Source organism: Oxyura jamaicensis, chromosome 3, assembly GCF_011077185.1.
Source record: "Oxyura jamaicensis isolate SHBP4307 breed ruddy duck chromosome 3, BPBGC_Ojam_1.0, whole genome shotgun sequence".
Taxonomy (NCBI): domain Eukaryota; kingdom Metazoa; phylum Chordata; class Aves; order Anseriformes; family Anatidae; genus Oxyura; species Oxyura jamaicensis.
Window position 1 is genome coordinate 23,891,125 of NC_048895.1, and position 23,056 is coordinate 23,914,180.

The 23,056-nt window shown below is 42.4% G+C and overlaps 2 protein-coding genes across 2 annotated transcripts; both read right to left on the minus strand.

The window, feature by feature from the left end:
- Nucleotides 1-1,977: 1,977 nt before the first annotated feature.
- LOC118163706 (zinc transporter 10-like) lies at nt 1,978-10,392 on the minus strand. The gene is made up of 4 exons (XM_035320618.1): nt 9,762-10,392; nt 9,406-9,489; nt 5,737-5,976; nt 1,978-4,996 (listed from the first exon to the last, which is right to left on the minus strand). Exons 1-4 carry the CDS (start codon nt 10,279-10,281, stop codon nt 4,524-4,526), a joined length of 1,317 nt encoding a protein of 438 aa, XP_035176509.1. The 5' UTR covers nt 10,282-10,392; the 3' UTR covers nt 1,978-4,523.
- A 9,351-nt stretch (nt 10,393-19,743) lies between these two features.
- Nucleotides 19,744-22,547, minus strand: LOC118163708 (zinc transporter 10-like). The gene has a single exon (XM_035320621.1). It carries the CDS (start codon nt 22,371-22,373, stop codon nt 21,696-21,698), a length of 678 nt encoding a protein of 225 aa, XP_035176512.1. The 5' UTR covers nt 22,374-22,547; the 3' UTR covers nt 19,744-21,695.
- Nucleotides 22,548-23,056: the final 509 nt, after the last annotated feature.

Sequence of the window (23,056 nt, forward strand, 5' to 3'; positions counted from 1 at the left end):
TGCTACCACACAAACAACGGGTTTATTTAAAAATGCAATTTATTTACAACACATTCAAACTTTATTTTGAAAAAAAAAAACAAAAAAAAAAGTAAAAATGTACATAAAATTCAGTTTTCCACTAACAGTTAATAAAACCACAGTGAGATTTACAATTCATTGATTCAGCAGTCATGGAAATTCCATTTTGGCACATTATTTAAATCACATTGTGAACAGAAAAGCTGGAAGAAGTTTTAAGCAACATAACTCCATAAATGTAACAACTTCATAGAGTGACATCCTCACATCAAGGTGTCACTGTTTAAATAAAGTATTTAACACAAAGTGCTTCCACTGTACAGCAGAGTAAATACTAAAACCTATAGAAATCTTCACAGCATTTGGATTACTTTTCCAGAAACATCCCTTTTACCTGCTTCTAACAAGTGATCCAAGCTTTCCCTTAAGGTGTTAAGGAATGACTACTGACCCCCCGCCCCCCCGATTTCATGATACCTTCTGAGGTTTAGAAACCAACTTTCCTTAAAAAGGTGGTTCAGGGGGAGTGTGGTGGAATTTATATATTTAAAGTCCCAATCTGTATGACTACTTAGACAACACTTCTGTGCTGAAGAAAGGACATTAAATAATCCCATCCACAGACCTTGGCCTCAAAATAAAAGGGAGCATTCAGGAAGGTAAGCATTACAATAGAGGAGGGAAGGGGGGAAAGTGTGGGAAGAACTGAACAAGGTAAACAATTGATTTGCAGTGGTGAAGTATATCACACAGCAAGAACAGACAGCAGGGGGACTTGAATAAAAAATGAGTGGGGAAAAAAAAAAAAAAAAAAGCCAGTACATAAAAGAGGTATTTGTAAATTGTGTTATCGGTACATATACATGACCAGAAGGATAGCAAAACTAATTTGCTTTTATTGAAAAAACAAATAAGAAGAACATTAAGAGGAAGGAAAAAATGGCTGCACTACAAATCAAAATAAGCATCTCAAAGGACACAAGGAAATCAACTGAAAACTTTGCAAAACAAAGACAATACTGCTTTTAAAAGGCCGAAGTTATATTTTTTTACATAGAAGAGCAAAGGCAAGATCTGTGCTTTGTTACTGAAGAAAGAATTAATAATTGAATTTACATATTTGGTTAAAGAGCAACATATGACAAGGTGACAAAAGTTTGAATTCACTTTAAACAAGGCCCACAATTGAAGAAGGCCAGTAAATTGCTTTTGCATACAATGTCATGTATGCATATATGTTAATTTATTCCAGTTAAGTTAATTTATTCCAATTAAGTCACATATATGGCAGGTTGTGGATCTGGGGGACACAAACTGCCAGCTGTTTGAAAAATTACCTGGGTTTTAAGCACATTTCCTTTGCTAAAGGAGTTGGAGGAGAGGGGAAATCACTGCAAGAGAATCTGACTGCAATAACTGTGAACTCAGAAGGGAGTACTTGAAGGGGACAGGGTAGCACAATCAACTTGCAACAGTCAGAATCTTTACATTACTGAATTGGAGGGGAAAAAAAAGCAGTTAAGTTAAAGAGGCCAGAAAGGAGAATTTATGACAATGCAACATGCTCCAAGACTGAATTTAGAACAAGTGCCATAGATAAGTGCAAATATTGAAGTGTACTGTATTTCAAAATGAGGTGAGCATACTTCAAGAGAATTAGAAGAGATACAAACAACTTAAAGGAAATTAGCCAACACAAGATAGACACTTACTGGAATGATGTCTTCTATGAAAGTAGAAAGGGACCACCCAGCAGAGCTAGCTGTCACACATTTAAAACAGGAGAAAAATATTCTGTTGCAGGGCTCAAAGACAGGCAAGGATACTTGGTCAAAAACCCTTTTTGGGTACCCTGAAAGCCCCCACACAGAAAAAGCAAGGTTCATCTCATCAGTGACATCTCTCTGCTGGTTTTGATTACTAATAAAGCTTTTTTTTTAAAAAAAAAAAAAAAAAAACTTTGCCTGTTTTCTAGACCTGAAGATTTCTATATTCCCTGGTATTTTCCTATTTATTCACAGACAACAATTACAGTACATTCAACCAGACAAGAAAGTTCAAGAATGTTACTTCGTTGTGTTTTCAGGTTACACCACTTTAAAAAACTTTAAAAAAAAAAAAAAAATAGATAACCACTGTTTTTATAAACACTGGAAGGACAGAGAAAAAGATGATAGTCCATTTTATCTAATACCCCAGTATTACACATACTCTTTTTCTCTAAATCCAGGGTAAAACAATACTGACACTCCATCTTTCAACCATTTAATAAAATGTGTATATAAAAAAGATTACCTGATTTAAGACACAAATGCATAATTATGAAAGGGTGCTTGTTTTAGAGGATGTCTTGGAGGTAAGTTCCTGCACAAACTTTCTTGTTATTTTGGGAGAATTCTACTCCAGTTCTCAGAAAACAAGCAAACCTGTAAATATATGTTATTTAGATCTACACTCCTCCATTTAAACATCACAATAGATGAAAATAAGTACAAAAAGAACTGAAGCATGAGCTGTCTTACTTCATGCCACACACTTTAAAAGGACAGAGCAGTTCATGAAATGTTTCCTGATTTACATTAATTTGTGCAACAAATGCAAAGCAAAATCCTGCTGCTGCTAACAGGACCAAACACACTGGAGGATTAAGCTTTTAATGTTATTAACAAATAGTTTAATTTATATAATACAAACCTACCATGAAAGGCTATAAAATACATTAATTCATCCAAGACTTTGTTCAAAATGGGTAAGTACAAACCTAGAGGTGTGCAATTTAGACTGCAATCACTGGTTTAGTAAATACCATTTTCCAAGCAGCAAAATACCCTGCTGTGTGTTTTTATATTCATTGACTTTAATATAACCATCCTTATTAAGGAGCTGGCTGCTTTAGAGCCAGCCATGGTCCTACCAGGTCCTGGTATTTTCCCAGCCCAGCAGGAAATCAATTTGCCCTTTCTGCTAAGCTGTCCCTGAGGTAAAGACACCACTATTTTTTAAAGATGTCTCTGTGAACTGCTAACTAAATAGCCTGTCCAGGCCACATGGAGCACTGAAAAGCTGCTTTTGAAAAAAAAAAAAAAAAAAAAAAAAAAAAGTATTTGAACGCTTCTGGATCAGATCCACAGTGAGGCTAAGCACTGCACTCAGTGTGTATTAGGTAGTGGGTCCCCTCTTCCAAAAATCTGGAGAGCAGACCCGACCAAAATCCAACACTGCTGACAGGGCAGGTCATCTTGTTTTCCTTAAAGCTCCCTTGCATGTCTTCAAAAAGAAGCAGCAGCAAGAAGGAGAATATAAATGCTTCACTAAATACTTCAAAATGCACCTTTGGGTTTGGGGAGGAGAAGCAGGGTGGAGAGGAGGGCATAGACTTTTACAACAAATCAACAAGAAATAATTGAGACTAAAATAGGAAAATCTCCCAGTATTTCTATATACATATATATTATACAAAAGCTCCCTCTAAGTTATAACACTGTTTTAAAAAACTTCAAATGGAATTTCTCAATTAATATGAAATTCTCTCTTAACAATAGAATTGCAGAATTTTAACTATTCATAACAGACACGTTAGCTTATTTATTCAGCATGAACAAGGACAGATGCTCAGTGTTAAAGATATTGCAATCATTCCACACAACAATGAATTAAGACTGTGGCTTCTGTTGCTTGGGAGGTTGGGGGTAGAGGCAAGGGGTAAGAACTGAGTTGTTTAATCACAACAATGAACAAGATAAAAGTTAATTGGATGACTACTTGCATTTTTGCTTGCCAAAATCAGTAGAGACAATGCTAGTAATTCCTTAGTTTCATGACACAGAGCATATTCTTTAGCATCCTTCATCTGTGATTAGGCTGGCTCCAGCAGTTCTAGTAGAGAAGCAAGACCAGATTCTGCTCTGTCCCCAAACACAGGGGTCACAAAAACAATGCAAGCCAACCCTTCCCAAGTGCTTCGCCTCCCATCAGACACCATTATTTTCATTCACCAACTTCAGAAGCACAACAGTTACTGCTAAAAATGAACTGTCTATACAAAGTAGGTTTTGAGGCTCAGTAAAACATCTCTACTTAAGTCCTTTATAAATATACAGTACTTTGGCCCAGTACAATCATTAACTTGCTGCAGGGCTCTCAGGAAACAGCTCACTTTGACAGAAAGGCAAGAGTTTCATTCCCAGTGGCACTGGTCATACACTGCAAGCATCAGGGTGGAAAGCAATACACCTCATCCACACTAGCAACAGGAATTCACACATGGTTTGGTAAGGAACTGTGTTAGGCTGTATCGGAAAACTCTTAGATGAATGCACACTTTTCATGGAAATATTAACCCTTATTTCAGATGCAAGCTTTTTGGGGTGTATTTTGGTTTACAGCTAAAGCACAGAAATCTTTTTTTGCCACATTAACTTCAGCTACAACCACTGATGACCCGCTTTCCTGCCTGGACACCTTTGTTCTATGAAAAAATTTTACAGAGTAGACCAAGTTGTTTAAAATCTCGTACTGCTCAACTGCGACTTGTCAGACACTTCACAATTTTTCTCATCTTTAACACTATTCTCCGTCAGTGCACACTCAATAGGGATTTCAATATCACTTTTACTTGAACCATTGTCTTTATGCAGTGCAGAAAGGCAGCTATCGTTTTTCTCAGTATAGCCATTACTTTTAGCCAGCGGTGCCTCCTGCTGACTGCAGCAGAGCTGAGAGTCACAAGCTTTTGAGATGCAGGGCGAGCTGCACAAGAGGTGGGAGGTCTTGTGGTCAATGTACTCAGGTTGGATGGTCACAGAATGGATCCCTGCTTCATGGAAAACCTTTCTTATTTTATAAGCAGCATCTTGGTAATCAGTAGGGGTTTGGCACTTGATATGAAGAGTAGCAATATTCTTGCCACCTGCAAGCTCCCATACATGCACCTCATGAAGGCTGCTAACCCCTGGTACACGAGCTAGTCTGTCAGCTGGAAAACATAAGAGAAAGATGTTAGATGGTTTGGTGTGCTAGCTAGGCCTCATTGAGAGCCTAATCCAAAACGAGAGGTCTCCAAACAGTCTTTCAAGGACCTGTATTTAATAAGATACATCTGCTACCTGCTGACTTTGGTTCTTATGCAAGGTGACCGCGCAAACAGTCCCCTCCATTATTCCTGAGCCCATACCATCTCTGCCCAGTGGCCATTGACCCACAGCTTATAGGAGCAATGTTGAAGTACCACTTCCTTGGCCAAGGTCCATATATTCTGGTTTGTTTAGCCCTGAGCATGGTAGAACTCCAGAAAGACATATCTGCTATGCCACAATTAACCAGTGTAAACAGTGCTAGAAAGCTACAAAATTAGTCAGTCCTAAAAGAATTTTCTAAGCTGTTTTGGAAGCGATTCAGAAGAAGCCACTACAGGGTTGGGAAATATTATAATTCAATGCAGTTTCTTTCACAAACACCCCACACAAAGAATTAACAGCTCAAGACCTGGTATTTTTGATGTTGCTGGCGTACCACATTCTCAAAATGCATGCTTTAACTAATCCAGAGAGATTTGAGTCATGTTGCTAGGACACAGGCACGTGACCATTTCCTCACAGTTCTTGAGAATTTAGGGCTATTATGAGTAAATAATCCAAACATGTCATTCCAGAAATAACATATGCATTGAAATCTATCATTAAAATTAATAGCATTTCAACAACAAATTTGACTTACTCAGTAGTTGCATATTAACACCTTTGGGAACCATCTGCAATAAAATAATTGAGGTCTCTTTGATGAGTGGGAATGCAGAAGACAAAATGATGACCACCATAATTATTGTCAGGCTCGGATCAATGTAGCACTGCCAGTTACAAGGAGCATTAGGCCCCAGAGGAAGTACATGGAAGATTGTAGCAGCAACTACTACAACCACAGACCCAAGTGCATCTCCCATAACGTGCAAAAGAACACCTGAAACAAATGAAAAATTCCATTAGTTTGGGGTTTTTTTTTGAGCAGCAATAATGCTGCATTTTTCAAGCCTGTTCTACCTGACATGAAAAATGCAATATTCCAAGCACTCAAATCATTATCAGATTTTTCAGTAACAGCTTTCAGAACAAAACATCAAGGGAAATACTGACTCCGAACCACAGCTGCTTAAGTGGAATGCATTATTAAACACATAGGGTATGCTAGCAACTGCAGTCCAACTCTAATGCCATGGCAACACAAAGTGTCTTTGCCTAAATGCCTGCAGATTATTAAGAGATCCTGGCACATGAAATCTCAACTCACAATTAAGAATTGATGACTAAATCTACCAGTTCTACCCTGGAAGCTAAGTCAGCCACAGACCACCCCCAGTGACTAATAATTATTTCTCCTCAATCAGTTTCTACTACTCTGTTGAAATCCCAAAAAAATTACCAGAGTGAAACCTAAGGAGTGACTATTCTTACAGTTCCAACTGCTCCCAAACTCCATTTTTTTGGATCAAGCTTGATTACTAATACTAAACTTTGTCCCACCAACACTACTAGCACTCAGACTCAAAAGAGACCAGAATCTGGTTCAACAGTTAGGTGCATGGATGCCACAGGTGGTTTTGTTTGGTTCATTTAAAAAAAAAAAAAATGTGCATGTACTGCTCTAAATTCAGAGGAATGCTGTGTACCACTTCTTATGTCTGTAGATAGATTTTGGCACTCAAGGTAAAGACAGAAAACAGGCTCTTGTAATAACTGTTCACTGCACTTTCAAGTGCAATGAACAAAGCAGTGTTCTTGCTGCAGTTACAATAGTGTAAAAACTTCATTTTTTTTTCTTTGTTTTTCTCACTGCATAATCTTGCCTCTTCCTGTCACTGCTAAAAAGCACTCCAGTTTTTTCTGTCTTTACTATTCAGACTCAGATTTCATTCCAATCTGTGCCTAATCTGTAGTACCTCTATGTATATGAGGTTAATTCCGTTGACAATACTTTTTATTCAGAGGATGTGACAGAATAAAATGGGCCAACTCCTTTTAACGTCCCCATTACAAGCAATTTCCAAAACTCCACTCCGATGTAATCCCTTCCTCTGGGCTAGAGAAGCTGCAAATGGATTCCTCTGAAACTCATTAACAGCGCAGCTAAGAGCTTTGACTCCTGTGAGGATGGATTCTGGGTTTCTTCAGACCTAGAACCATGCCCGTGCTGCTGCTTCATCCAGCTCTGTGCAGAAATGCAGGTCCTTAGCATGAGCAATGGAGGCAATAACCATCAGGGTTCCTTGGAACCCCTTGGATAAGATAAGAAAGCATAAACTCATGCTGAATCCAGCTCTTTCTGCTGGAGTCAGGAGTGTGCTGCCCCATTTGGCAAACTCCCATACTGTTTCACTTGCCGTAACAGTGTTGCAGTGTTTCCTCTTTCATTTATAAATAATCTGGATTCAGCATGTGCCATCAGCTATTGCACTAACAAGAGGGATAGGCAGGATGCAATTTCTAAGGTAATTAACTAAAGAGAGGGGCTTGAGAAGAATAACAGTGTTCCAGGAAGACTTCTTTTGAATAGAGAAAAACAGTACACATGTAAGAATTTTGAAAAATTATGGATTGAGAATATAAAATTTGAAAAATGCTTATTTAACTGACAGGCAAAGTTAATATGGTTAATACATATGTCTCAGTTATGCATCACATGAGGGGAAAGAAACGATCCCATTTCCCTGTAAACCCCCAAAAGCTGTGGATATAAAAACAAAACTGGAATGTAATTTTTATTTAATAGTCATTAAGGTAAGACTATAGACAACACACAGCTTCCAACAGCTTGTGTGGGAAAGTTTGAACTACTCTGCATATGTTTGAGAAGTAAAAAGAATAATTTTAGACTACAATAATTAATCTAGTTAGACAGAATATCTGGATTCCTGATCTTACCATTTCTACAGCCAAGGAAGCAGTTCCTCTACCACCCCAGTTTGTCCAGCCAAGTTTTTTAGGGAGGCTCTGGCCATAACATACATAACTTTTTACCAAGTAACTGTGAAGTGAGTGTAGCTATATAATTAACTTCCAGCAGCAAAGCAAAAAGCAATTTTGAATTTTACAGACACATCTGTAATGCTGGCTAAAAAAAATAGATTTTGCAAAGGCAAAGTTAAAGGAGCACCTAAGGAAACATTATCTTTTTAAACTTCCAGAAAGCCGGGCATCTTAAAACAACTGATATAAAACTCCTCATCCTTTAGACATCTTTGACACTTGCCGCATCAGTATACCTAAACACTGTTGTTCAGGCAAATACAGTCTTCCCTAAAATACACTCATTGGTTTCTTATCCTTCTCTCCTCCTTCCCTGAAGATGGCAGTTTGCTATGCCAATACTCTTAGCACTCTGATGCCATAAAATCCAGCAACACCGATGCCTAGATATTCAGGCAATTGTTGTCATTCTAGCACGTGGTTTAGTTTGCAAGGTGTCCTCCCCTACACACACATTTGCATAACTCTGCAAGCATTTTTGAAAGATAAATAGATAAACAAACCAAAAAAAAATAGGTGCCTGACTGCCATGACAACCTCATCAGATGAATTCACATGATGACAACTTGTATGACTTTGGAGGACACCACACCTTCTCAGATGCTGTTATGTGATCACAAGAAGTCTGAGGCTATCACTTTATTTTTGACTTTGTAACAGCCCTTTCCTAGAAGGGAAAATCATTGTTAAATACACTACCTTGTGTTCTGTTAGGAACAGGTACATAAATCCGTATGCATATAAATACCTATATGCAGGGACTTGGTTAATCTATTCCTAGATGTAGTCATAATGTTTCTCTCTGCAGATAACAGTGATCTGCCAAAGCAGAACGTAAAAGGGGCTTGACTCTGTCCCAGACTCTCTCAGGAAGAGGTTCACAGTTCAAGGACTTGGAAAAACACATGCAGAGATACCAGTTTCAGCACCTTTCTCCTCGTGATGACTACAAAACTTGTGATTACCAGTCCTGGGATTTAAAGTTCTGTTTTCTGCCTAAAAGCATTTAGAACTTGAGAACCGTCCAACTAGTCATGCAATGACAAAGAAAAGTCTCACAGGTACCTGCTTGACCTTCCTCCGTGGCTTGAGCTAAGTGCAAGGAGCTTTGCTCCTTTCCAAAAAGTCCAGCTGCAGTCTTCTACAGAACCAAAATGAGCCAAACCAGCACCACATTGATTTGCCGTTACCCCTGCTATCTCACACGACCAAAACCTTTTTGCTATCTGTGTCCAGACACGCAGAGGGGTCCTCAGCTCCATCTCACAGCGACATTTGGGGGTGGGGGGAGGGCAGAATTAAATGGGAGGTAGAAAGTGTTTAAAGTTAATGCAACATTAGCCTCATGCTGCCATGCCATACATACCTCTGATGTTCAAGGCTTCAGACTTTTTCTCTACTTTCCTCCCCGACCCCTCTTCAGGGCTTTTTTGGTCGTTTGGGGATTCACCTGCATTCAAAGAAGAAACGCTGTGTTGTGTATAAGTTCTACAAACAGAAAAAACATCAACCTTCTCAAGACCAGCTCCTTTCCAAGAGACGACGAGAAGCCAAGCCCGAGGCCACCCCGCACCCCACGGCCGGCCGCGTATAGACGGGGGGGGGAGGGGGCGGCGGAGAGGGGAGGCACCGGGGGCGGGCAGGGGGGGCCGAGGCCTGGCTGGGAGCGAAGCGGGGGGGGGCACGGGGAGCGGAGCCGGAGAGGCTGCAGCCGAAAGGCACCTGCTCGGTCGGCGGCGTCCCGCGGCTCGGGCGCCCCCCCCGTCGGGGCGGCGACGGCGGCGGCGGGCGTCGGGGCCGGGGTGCGGCGGCGGCGGCGGCAGCAAGCGGCCCAGTCCTGGAAGACCAGCAGCCCCACCAGGTTGACGGCCAGGCCCAGGGCGCCGACGATGAGCACCAGCTCGGCGTCGTCGATGCGCTCGGGCCGGGCCAGGCGCAGCAGGGCCTCCACGCAGATGGTGAAGCAGAGGGCGGTGAGGAAGACGGCGTTGCTGAGGGCGCCCACCGCCTCGGCGCGGCTGTAGCCGTAGGTGGCGCGGGGCCCGCGGCGGCTGCGGCGGGCAATGCGGCCGGTGGAGAGCCCGACGCAGAGCGAGATGAGGTCGGACAGCATGTTGAAGGAGTCGGACACCAGCGCGATGGAGTTGCCCAGGTAGCCCGACACCAGCTCGGCCACGAAAAAGCCGGTGGTGAGCACCAGCATGAAGATGAGGCGGCACGTCTTGCCCGAGTACCGCCCCATGGCCCGCACCGACACCGCCGCCGGCACCCGCAGCGACCCCAGCCCGGCACGGCACGGCCCGGCACTGCCCTTAACGCCGCCGGCACCGCCCCGCCCCGCGGACCGCCCCCGCCCGCCCCCCGCCCGCCCCGCCCCGCCGGTACCGGGGGTCTGCGGGGAGCCCCGGCGGTGGCGGGCGCGGGGGGCTGGGGACATTGCGGGGGAAGATGCCCGGGGGCGGCCCCGCACGGGCGGCGAGGACAGGTCGGGGCGCGGGGGACTCGGGGAGTGCCCCCCCGGTTCGCCCTGAGCCCCCCACCCGGTCGCCCCGACGGCGGGAGGTCGGTGCGGAGGGGCCGGCTCCGCGCCGCGGTACCGACGGTCTGGGCGAGGAGGGCGAGGGGATAGAGACGGACGGACGGACGGACGGACGGACGGACAGAGCCCCCTGCTGGGCCGGGCGGCGGCCGGGAGCGGCGTGCGCCATCCCGCGGAGAAAAGGAGGCTTCGTGCGGGTGTGCCCGGCACGGGGACCGCTCTGCTCTTCGTGGGGGCTTTGTCGTGACAGTCATCGGGACAGTGGCAGCCCTGCCTGCAAGGGGAAGAGGACAGAGCCCGGCCGCCGACGCAGCGTTTTGAGGCGAGGGGAGCGGCTGGTAATTACAGGGGGTACCAGAAAATTAAGCCATTCGGAACTACTTGGTCCTCAGAAACAAAAGGTGATGTCACTAAACTTCCAGCAATCCCAAACTGGACGTGGGGTCATCATACCATTTATTTATTTTTTCCTCTTTCACTTCAGAAGCAGATAAAGAAAGAAAATCAGAACCAGGCTTATGCAGAATAAACTTAAATAAAAGATGCATGGCCTAATGAAAACAAGGTCCTTGAAGTTAAACCCTGTGAGATGCTGAGTGTTTCTGTTACCGAGACACACAGCAGCACTGGAGTTGTGCTTCCGTGACTACAATCCACGCTGAAGTGCCACGTCAGGCATTTCACCACGCTTGACAAACCATACATTGCAATCAGGTTATGGACCAGCACAGCTGGGCAACACTATCCTGTCCCTCCTACCGAGCTGCTCTTCTCTACAGCCAGAAATTAATTAAATGCCACAAGAATTTTAACTCCAAAGCAATTGCATTGGTGCTGCTGTTAACTAAGTCAGATGCTTTGCTTGAAGACATCTTTTAAATGAGGCCTCTTAGTTCCAACTAAATTCTGTGTACACAACCAAAACTTTTTTCTATTTTTTTTTTAATATAACCCAAAACGCATCTCAACTTGTGGACATAAGCAGCCATCCAGGGGATAACCTCTCATGTATTTGTAAGGATTAACAAGTACAACTCCCAGGTACTGGACATTGTTGTCTACATCTTTCACACATCCAATGCCCAAGAGATGAAAGTACCCGGCAATATTCAAAATTAACAGATAAATAAAAAATAAATGTATTGAAAAGAAGACTTTCAAGAAAAGCTTATCATAAAGACAAACACAGTAGTGGGAACAGATAGCATAACTGCATCAACACACATTGCAGATACAATGTTAGACCTAGCAACATATGATGAGAGACTTTAAATGGTAGTGCCAAAAACAGTGTGATAGAGCTAGGAAAAAAAAATATATGCACACATTACAAGAGGTTTAAGCAAAAACTTAAGAAGACAGACTATATCTTCTTTAGTATAATTAATGACAGCAAACGCTGCCTCTGGCACTTCACTTTACAATCAGAAAAATCACTAAAGCCCAGTTTTTTGCGACTGCATAGAACTGGAATGAATTATCAGTAGTTCTTATTTTAGGATTATGTATAATACAGTAGCTGAAACATCATGAATCCTCCTGTGCAAAATATACATTAATTCTCTTTGAAAAGTATAACATGTCATAGCCCGGAACTCACTTCAAAAACATACAAATATTGCAGTTGCTTTGAAGAAACCGTACTAAAAATATTATTTTCACCAAATACGGTTGTGACTAAGTCCCCTCAGATGGAGCACAATTAAAGATGACTCACTGAACAAGTCAGGAGCGGTACATGCTAAGAGACTCAGCTCCGAGTCTGTGTCTGCTGATCCACTTATTCTTCCTCCTCCTTCTGGATCAGGGTCTTTACTCCTTCCCCACTCCTGCCCAACATTTGATTTACTTTCTGTCCTCTGAGCACTTAGCAAACATTTCTTTAGAACATTTAGTGAACACTTCTTTCAACCTGATTGTTTTCTTCTGCTTCTTGTTTCCTGGCTTCTGACCACTTTATCCATGCAAAGAACTTTCCCTTTGTCCTGTGGCTGCTAGAAAGCCTCTGGTTAGATGCCTCTCAGAAAGCCAAGCTTTCAGTCACCCCACAATGCACCCCACAAAGCCTTCCCAGGTCTGTTCATCAACACACCACAATCACTTCCAACAATCTCCCCAAACTGTCATCTGAACAAAGTTACATCAACCTTTATTGTTTAGTAAGCAAAGTCACTTTCATTCAATAACAAGAATAATTAATTTTGCTCATTCTCCAGAATAAAGAACATGTGTCTTATCCCTGTCACTCCTTTGCACTTCGATCCCCTTCCAAGTAGACCTAAAGAAAGTCTTGGTCCTGCCCATGAGAGCCACCAGTCCTTTTACCAGGGATTTCCCTTGTGGGCACCATGGTTCTGCTTGCACTGATCCACTTGCAGTATTGGGGAGTTGGACCTTGAATCTTTTTAGAAAGGAGCCATGGTCCCAATTGTTCTGCAAAGTGCTTAGCACCCCTGTGTGTTTTTCACATTGTGTTTTACACATGCTGTAGGCATCCAGCAGTGTAATGCTATAGTACCACTCACCCCTCCACAACTGAGATTGCCCGAGCAAGCTATGGGCTATTCAACAGAACAACCAGCCCAAATATTTCCATTCCCTCTATTTCTGAATACAATGAGTTGAACAAGTCCTTAATAGCAGGTTCAGAAAGGGTTGTTCAACGCTTCTTGAATTATTTGTCAACTTTATTTTCAGCTACAATACTGCTAGAAAACCTGTTGCTGCAGTTTCCCCAGCCTAATCAGAAGCAGGAATTGGTAAAATTCTTCTGAACAAGACAACTTTCCTTCTGAAACTTTCCTTCTGAACAGCAAAGTCCCAAAGCACTTCTGCAAGCTTCAGGATTTCTGTGTGTCAAGTGTTTAAGGCTCTCTACACACCAGCTCTCTACACTTTTAGGTAAAACAGCCACGGGGGGTCAGCCCCTATATCTAACAGCCTACCCCGACTTTGGCCATGTGGGATGCTTAGGTAGCAGTAAGAGGAGGGTATACAGAATCACAGAATATCTCGAGTTGGAAGGGACCCACAAGGATCATCGAGTCCAACTCCTATTGATAACATATCCTATGTGCTACTTCCCCAAAATACACTTCCATCCTTCAAATGTTTTCAGCTCAAGTGAGTTTCTGAGCTAGTTACCTCTGCATCTAGTAGCCTTCAATGAATTTCTCTTCCATGTACTTGCCCAGCCTTTCACTCATCAGTGTAAACTTAACATATCTTCTACCCATGGTGAATTCACCTCTTTCTCCCTTGATCTTTAGCTCTTGAATTAGAGAACAGAATGAACAGGCAAGGACTACTGACCTTCCCCATGCCACTCATGCTTTTGCAGGCTGTGATTGCCTCCTCCTTAAACTACCTATTTTCAAGATGACAGGTTAAAATCTACTTAGCTGTTCCCTGCAGAGAAGCCATTACCAGCCTTTGAAAATAGGATCTCTCTGTATTATTATGAAATATTAGACAACAGTAGCAGCAGTAACAATAGTAATGTTCTTCCACTGCTGAATGAAGGATGAAAATAACATTACTCATAGTAACATTACTCATGTTGCTATAGGATTCAGATAGTAAAATAATAATAATAATCACCAAAACAAAGAGCTAGTTATGGTCACTATATTTAAGAGAGATCAGTTAACGCTGCTTATCAAAGTCCTGACTGAGATTACTTTTTAACCTATCATAAAAGTAAAATGATTTATGAAAGCTATTTTGGGAATTATCTGGAAGAACCTAAAGGATGAAAGAAACGAACGCCCACACACCACCAGACGTGAGGAAGAGTCGTGCCTCTGTAAGGCTGCAGGAAGAAACTATTACACTTGCAGTGAGAAGCCAAGGCTGACACTAGGCACATCACATTTAAAGACCATCCCTATCTGCAAGAGCCTGAAATCCAACAGGTGGGTGAGACGGGACCTTTGTGCTTGTGTTTCTCTTGTACAGAGCCCAAACCATGGCCATTCCAGCAACACCTGGCAGCAGCCTTGGGAGGTTCTTGTATGCACCTCTCACAGCAAATTGCTCTGACAGGCTCTGTAAGATGATAATCTTTCATGAAACTTATTTCTGTAGATTAGGAATATTGGGTCAAACCCGTAAAAGGAAGCAATGTGGTTGGCTTCTGTCACAGATAAATTTGACTGCAAGATGAGTCACAAAATAAACACCAGCAAACCTTACTGCACAATACAGTTGATACAAGAGCACTCTGTCTGTAGGTCTCTTCTTCCTGCTTGTATGTTCACTGTATTTTTATCTCCCTCCAGTTCTAGTCAGATCAGAACGGGGTTTCTTGGTGCACACCAAAGGGCTGAAGGACTGGGAAATCATTAGGTCTGCTTCACTCAGGCAGCAGAAACCTAAAAGTTGTCCCTCCAGCAAGACTCAGCAGTCTGGGTGAGAGCTTTGCCAGCGTGCAGAGGTGGCAGCTCCTGCTTGCTGCCAGGGCAGCTGTGACTCTTCACAGCAGCTCTGGGGGTGTCCCAGGCAGAGACCACCTTCTACCTCCTTCAGGACGTACCCAGTCAGTGCATCACTACCACCTGGCTAGTGCTTCCTTGAATATTCTGACTACTTGATAATTCACTTCTAAAAATGTGTAGTTCTGTTAAATTTCGCATATCTACGTATTCCCACGTAACCTTTCCAACCCTGATTTAATTTTGGTAACCAGGCAGTTATGTAACATGTTGCAAAGACCGTGAGGAGAAGACAGCCAGTCACTGATTTCATCGTTGTAAGTTATATTGAGTCTGCAAGAACTTCATTTTCCATCCCAGCAGCATTTCTAGTCTGAAGCTGATTTAAAAAAGAAAGAAAAAGAAAAAGAAAAAGAAAACAACAACAGAACTGTGCCCATGCAGAATAGCTGTCCAAATAAAACAATAGCAATGAACATATATAGCGTGTCCTTAAAATTGCTGTTGTGTTGAGGCTGTTTATGACTTTGAACTTAGTTCTCTTTCAGTCCTTTCATTTCCTTACAACTCACCACAGATACTGTGATGCAACCCAGCCAATCTGTCTGTGCCATTACTATGAAGCTGGTTCAAGGTTGAAAGTGAATGTAGATACCCAAAGTTCAGTAGTACCAGTACTGTTGGAATCTGGGTTCACAAGTTTTGAACTTACCCTTATACGATTGTTTAGACCATGCAGGGATACTTTTCTTTCTTTCCTTACAGACTTAAAAATGCTCATTCTGCACTTTCCATTTTGGCCAAAATCAGCCCCAAAATATTTGGGTTTGCTTGTTTGGTTGCAAAATTTTCTGCTTGAAAATAACTGGGGAAAGTAAAACATCTCCCCCTTAGATCAGCTTTTGAGGCTTATTCAAGAGAATAAAGCATTAAAAAAAAAAAATAATAAAAAAAAAATAAATAAAGCAATAATAACTGAAGAAAATACAGAGAAGCCTGCTGCTATGTAGACTTTCACAGTCTCTTCCCACCTGTCCTGTCTGTCTTGAAGACTCTGCATCAAAGCTTCAGCTAACATTAACACAGATCTGATCACCTTTGGGGGTAGCTGCTCAGAAAAGCTTTGGTAGATTTTGATGAGGTTTATTTGGCACGCTATTAAAGTAAAGAAGACATGCAGCAAAGATATGTGTCCAGTCTTATGTATCTGATAAATGCTAAAAATTACTTTGAAAGTTTCCCTTGCTTTTTCGTTCCACTTGAAAGGACTAACTCCACTGATGCTATAGAAATCAAAGCCAGAAAATCTAGATATTTGGTTAAAGTGGGCTTTGGTTACCTGCATGCCAATGCCCTAACACCTCTTGATTTATGGAAATAAACATACATAAAGGGACGTATGTTCCCTTATTTATATATATTATTCTGGCAAGCATCTAGGAGTTGAATACCATGGTGCACTACCTAAGTAGCATAAATCTGTGAGGATGCATTGTGTGACTGCAGCAACTGTTTGTTGGTAAGCTCATGTTCTGCATGTGTGACCAGCATCTGGCTGTGAATGTAGTCAGGGCATGATTTGGCATGAAGTGTTTACTAAAGACTGATGCTCTTGGGGAAGAATAGCACCAGCCTGATGAAGGTATATTTGAAACAGAGGTCAAATAGATGTAGTAATGCTGACCTTCAGGAACAGCTTTCAGGCTTATGTCAGAAAAGCATAGTATGCCCAAGGTTTCTTGTTATATGTGTTAAACCCAGGGCTCTTCAACCATTCCTTGAAAAGGTCCCCAAGCCATCAGGCTGGTGCAATCTGGCACCAGTTCAGCAACACTTTTGAGAGAGAAACTTATTCAGACCAGAGAATGCATTCTTCTCTTCTTAAATGGAGGTGAATAAAGTGATTGGTTTTAAGCATTTACATGGTGACCTCTGCATTCATGAGACAGAGCAATCCCACGTATTGAGCACTGATTTCTTCTGTCCGTTTTTCCTTGCAGGAAGACAGGTCAGTCAAGTCACATTTTCTTTACACCACTAAAAATGGGGATAAAGGAACAGTTCCTTTAGGGAGTTGTTTTGAGATCTGCAGCTCAAGCTGCTTTGTAAGGCAGATTTTATGGGAAGAGGATGGAAAAAGAAATTAAGTGCTAACAGAGCACCCATTTCTATACTTGTGGTCACAAAGCAGCGTAGCTCCAAGTCTCCATTTAAAATAGAGTTTTGAGCATTTTAAAAATATTTCCAATCCCTAGAGCACTTTTGTCTGCTGCAGTATATATATATTGCTGTGTCTGCTCAGTCAGCAAATGCAGAGCAAAATACAATTGTGTTCCAATATCTGCATGGTTCTGCTTACCAGGTCTCCTCCAGGATGGCCCCTGGCATTAAGACACAGGTCAAGCAGCCACTTATCCACTCTTTTTGGTCTATAAATGTTCTTACATACCCTGGGATAAGTATGTTTGCAACAATATACACAAAAATCGAGTTCAGAACATTATAGCAACAAAACCCTCTCAAATCACCCAGTCAGTTAAAGCTGCTCCCTTTCTTCCTCTCAGTTCATTCACACACGTATATCCCCAACCCAATCCTACCTACAAAAGCCTGGGAAAAGAGATATGCCTCAGAGCAAGGCTCAAAATAAACACTCTTACTCTGCGTAAGGTCCAGGAGGAGAAAGAAGGCATGTTTTCCATTTATGTGACTGCTAGCTTACATGCTACCTCTTATCGGAGAGGCAGGCTGCTGGTGCAGAATGAGATAGGAGAATGAAGACCCAGTGGTCTTATCACATATAAAGCTCATGCAAATGCATGCTACATTGCAGCTACCAACATAACAGCAAGCCACTTAGCTTTATTTAATGAGTTGTGAACTGTGCGAGGACCATGAGCCCTTTTATTAGAAGATTAGCTTGGTTTCTCACAGCACCAGATGCTGTATGCGTGGCTCAGTACCAAACAGGTTGGGCTGGACAGTGTCTTCTTCAGTCCCTACTGCCCTCCCTCCTTACCCCCCCAGTACAGATCACAGGACAACAGGACAGATGTTTCCTCCACATTCAATTTTTATTATTTTTCTCAAGACAAACAGAGAAGTACTGTAACCAGACTAACGTGGTGCTTTTCAAACTGTGGTCCCCCAACAGTTGAAAATCATATAGAAATGAGCAGAAGTTACGATTACACTGAGCTACACAAACAGAAGTAAACTGATTTCTGTGTGCAGTAAATCAGGCTTCTGCACTTTTATGACTGACTGTAAAGTGTATGGTGGGTTGTCTGGTATTTATTGTAAGAGCCTAATTTTATTTTCAGCTGCTTATTACGCTGTCATAATCTTAATTTCCGTGCAAGATACTAGACCTCAAAGTTGTCAGAAAACTCTGGCTAAAGCTGCTACAGTAACAGTAAAAAGAGTGTTTTCTGAATGATAATTCTGGTAGAAGTTTCTTAGGGAAGCTTTAATATTTCTACCTTTTAGCAAGTATTTCCTGGATTTTCAGTTGAAGCAACAACCAGTCTGTGCTGCCTTCAATGCTGCCATGGACAGCCCAGCTGCTCCAAGCACCTCTACATGGCAGTTCCAGCAGAGTATAAAAACATTTTATACCTGTAATATACAGTGTAGCACAGGGAACTAGACTGCCGGAATCAAGTGCAAAGATAGACCTAGATGTCCATCTCACCACCCAGGATAGATTCAGAGACCATCATTTAAGCAGGCAGGGAGAGGTGGGTGCTTACAGCTGGCAGACAAGTCTAGTGAGAATTTGAATGAGCTAGAGAGACAAAGGAGAATGCATTGGATGAACACGTAGGACCTGAACAGAGAGCCAAAGAATAGCAAGAACCAGAGAAAAGACCAGAGAAAAGGGAGGAGTGGAGGAGTGAGGGGTGAGAGACACACCAAGCCCAGCCAGAGTGCCGAGGAGGTTGGCTGGGCCTGCCTGGGTGAGCGAGCGAGGAAGGCTGGCTACAGCAGCTCAGAAAAGTGTGCTTACGCTTGCTGGAGAAGAGTACGTGTTTAAGACGAGAACCTGAGGAGCAGATGTTCCAGTGAGCTGAACAAGGAGAGGCAGAGCAAGGGAAAAGGCTGGAGAGCCGGGTGGGCACCCGTGAGCAGCGCTGTTGGCGCCCGCTGGCGCTCAGACCTGAGCAGCCATGTTCGTTGTAGTCAAGGCTCTCCCAGCCCCTGCTGACTGAACCGCTCTACTTTTTGCTTTGAGTTTTTCAAAGTGAAGCAAATGGGAGAAGAGTGCTGTTTAAGTCCATTCCCTACATGGGGAACGGAGATCTGAAGCCAGCTCTCCCGCTTCCCAGAAAAGGCCTAGCAAGCAGAGAGCTTCTCCACAAACCTTTAGCCTTCATTGATCACTGGAAGTTGAGAGATTGCATGGGTGTCATCGAGGGTATCGCCTGTGCACCGCTGGATTGCACCAGGGTGATTCAGAGACCATGACCATCCCCTTCCATTTCTGCTAGTGCTGTTGATGCACCAGAAAATTTGCCTCAATTTCTGCCTCCTAAGTGAGAGGAAAGAGTATCTTTTCCTCATACGCAGAATGAGGAGAGAAAGAGAAGGAATCCCTTTTTTTCACATTTTTAATATATAAAAAAAAGTATATGTATAATGTAAAAGTGTATTTATATGCTTTCAGAACACATTTTTCTGAATAATATTTCTTTTCAAAGAAACATTTTAAAAAATCCTACTCACGGTTGAATTAGAGGAAATAAATGTGAAATTTTACTTAAAGTGAGGATTATAAAATCAAGTCCAAAAAAAGGAGCATTCTCTCTACAGTATTAAATGGTATTGTTTTGCCATTACCACATGCAGAGAAGATCTACCTTACCAGAAACAAAGACAAAACCCCAGACAAATCTACACATTGTGTTTATAGCACAGCAAAACATTCATCCATGGCTTATACAACTGAAAGCAAAATGGAGCTGCCAGGTATTTCTCAGAGCAAAATCTGGACATATGTCTATGGCTGTGCTGTCCAAGTGAGCCGTTAGAAGCAGCATCCTCAAAGTTCAGCGAGAAAAGCATTTACCTACACAACTGCATTAACTTTGGTTAATTTCCTAGTTGCCTGACACTCTCCATTTTTGGCTTTAAGTGCTGGTGTGTTTCTCCTCCCTGACTGCACCCAGAGGAACAACTTTCTGCTAGCATGAAACAGGTTTTCTTCCATGAAGCCATCACAAACAGAGATCATGACTTTGCGAGGAATTTGTGACAGTCCCAACGGTAAAAGACCATTAACCCCCATTCCCCCCACCCCCCGCTAATTACATAATTACATCCTGCCACTGCTTTTGTCTGAGAGCAGCTCTAATTTTAAAGAATTGGGCATCTGAAAAAACAGACAGACAAAAGCTGCACATGTGGCTTTGGCATAAGACACCAGTAAAGTTAAACCCTTAATATTGTTTGGAGGTAGCTTTAATGAATAGAAATATTTTCCACATTAAGCCCTATAGGAAATATATTAAACACTTAAATGTAAACTAACAAACATCATCTTCCAGCATGGGAGAACAAGAACCTCCAAAGCCCTATCCAGCCTTAAAGCTGAACCTCGCATAAAGCAGTGTATAAAAGCAGCTGCTGTTAGACAGGTCTCTCAGCTATTCCACCAGGATGTCCAGTTAATGTTTTGCAAATACCTGGTTCCTATCCCAACTCAAATATTTATCTTTTTAAGAAATATGGTTTTATGTGTGTAGATATATACACACGTACAGAGAAAGAGTGTACACACGCATCTATCTTATGTGAAATAAAGTGAGACATTTTCTGCAGAAATAAAATAAAGGGTCCTCATCTCTTTGGATGTGGAGTTCCTGTGCTGAGATTTGAAATTTGAAAAACCTGTGCTGAGGAAAACAAATTGAAAGGCTACACCTCCATGAGCTTAACAGAACCTCCTGCAATTTTTTTACAGAAGACAATGGGCTGTTTGCAGTCTGAAATTTTGCAGGCATGTGGACAAAGTATTTAGGTAGCAAAGTACCCTGGGTTCTCCTCTGCCTCCCTCTAAAGCTCATGCTAATGAACAGCAGCAAAGAATTCACAAGTTTTTTATTGTTCAAATATTCTCAGAACAGCCTTTTTCAACTGTTTAGTCCCAACTCAAAGAAGGCTGAGATCCCCCCTTTGTCTTGACCTATTCTTTCGTCTTGTACAAACTGTGAATTCTTTGCAAAAGATTATCAGGTCCTGGACAAAAGTTACAGCAGAATTACTCAGTCATTGAGAGTTATTGATTATGGACAACTGGTATTTCAGGAATATGTTTTTCCTAGTAAGAATCTCCTTATGGTCATAGCACATCTGTACTATACCTTGTCCCACGTTTTGCCTGCCAGAGGATTGGGGAGAAAATTTCTCTTACAAGTAAATAATGTGTAAGTTGTGTCTAGAGTTGCTTTCTAAAGTGAACACAACTTACACATTATTTACTGAGAAGCACATGTAGTAATAGCTGCCTTACAGAATAAGTGGGAAGCACATACAGGTTCAGGTATTGCATCCATTACCCTTGCTAATAAAATAGAAAAAAAACTGTGACATTTTACTTGTCCATCTCAGAAAAAACAGTCAATAGTCTCTAGAAAAGTCATTAACTGGAAACAGCATGCTGAGATGCATAGTGACTGTATTAGATTATTTACCTGTTTCAGGGTCTCCTTGGGGTGCACGACAGTAACAGCAGTCCATGAAGATAACATAGTTGAACACATTGAAGAATAGACCTGCAATCCCGACAATGAGGACAAGCAGAGCTTTCTCTGTCTTCTGAGGATTGATGTACCTCTTGATTGCCTCGATGAAGATGCTGAACATGAGAGCGACAGCAAAAACAGAGTTGCCGAAGGCTCCCAGCACATCTGCCCGGGAGAAGCCGAAAGTGTTTGCCTTGTGCCATCTGACGCGGCTGAACCTCACCCCAACCAAGCCGATGATCATGGAGATGAGGTGGGAGAGAACTGCAAAGGCATCTGAAGCTAAGGAAAGAGAATTGCCAACGTACGCTACCGAGATCTCAACAGCAAAAAGGACCAGGCTCACAAAGCACATGAAGATGAGCCTGCTGCTCCTGCCCGAGTAGCGACCCATTCCTACTGCTCCCTGTCCCTGCAGGTCTGTGGGACTGAGCTGCGCGGGGGACAACTGCCCTCTGCGCTTCTGCCTTCCGTCTGTCAGTGCTGCTAACACGTGGGAGCCACTTTTATAGGCAGCGGTAAAGCAATAAATCAGTCTAAAGGGCAGCTTAGCAAGATTCATCATGTGAAGGCAGCTTGAAGGCTCCACTCCCGTGAGTGCTCCACCCTCAGGAGACATTTTGGTCCTGCAAAAACAAAAATAAAACAATGTAATACCAGGAGCACTAGCACCAGCTGCTGTAGAAATGGATCCCTGGGATCCCTGGCACTGGCTGCTGCAGGGATGGACCAGAATGGATTCCAGTGTCTCAGAAAGAAAATAATGCACAGGGAGGAGATCATACACCCCAGAATTTTAAGCAATTAGAGAAGGCATTTCTTTTTACATAAAACATGTCCTCTGATAATCGTTTCAGCCATTTCTGTTGTCAATAACTTTAGGACTGAAAAGATCCTACGTACCTTTGGAAAAAGACATTTGAAAACCAAGCTGTGAACACACTCTGCTTGCGAGCATAGTTGAAAATGTCCAAAAAGCACATTTTGAAGACAAGGGAATTTTTCCTCCATTTTAGCAATCTACAGGTCTCAGCTGCTTGTCCTGTTGGTACATTTTAACATTACCCATGGAAATGGAGCCAGGTTAGAAGCTGTTTTCTAAATATGTTGCCAGTAGACATGAAGGTTGAACAATAAACCCTAAGTGCATTGTTTATTTGCCATTTAGAAATCCCTGCCCATCTCAAAATCCCACTGTAATCCTCTTACACTTGCAAATAAAAGAGATAGATTTGGGGAAAACATGACCAGAAGTTAAAGGGAAAATAAGAGATGCAGAAATCCTAGTTCATACTTTGTGCC

Coding starts and splice junctions, on each gene's coding strand:
- LOC118163706 (XM_035320618.1), bottom strand. CDS start 10,281: ATGGGGCGGTACTCGGGCAAGACGTGCCGCCTCATCTTCATGCTGGTG. Junction 9,490..9,761: donor GGACGCCGCCGACCGAGCAG/GTGCCTTTCGGC, acceptor CTTTGAATGCAG/GTGAATCCCCAAACGACCAA. Junction 5,977..9,405: donor TGAAGCCTTGAACATCAGAG/GTATGTATGGCA, acceptor CATTTGTTTCAG/GTGTTCTTTTGCACGTTATG.
- LOC118163708 (XM_035320621.1), bottom strand. CDS start 22,373: ATGTCTCCTGAGGGTGGAGCACTCACGGGAGTGGAGCCTTCAAGCTGC.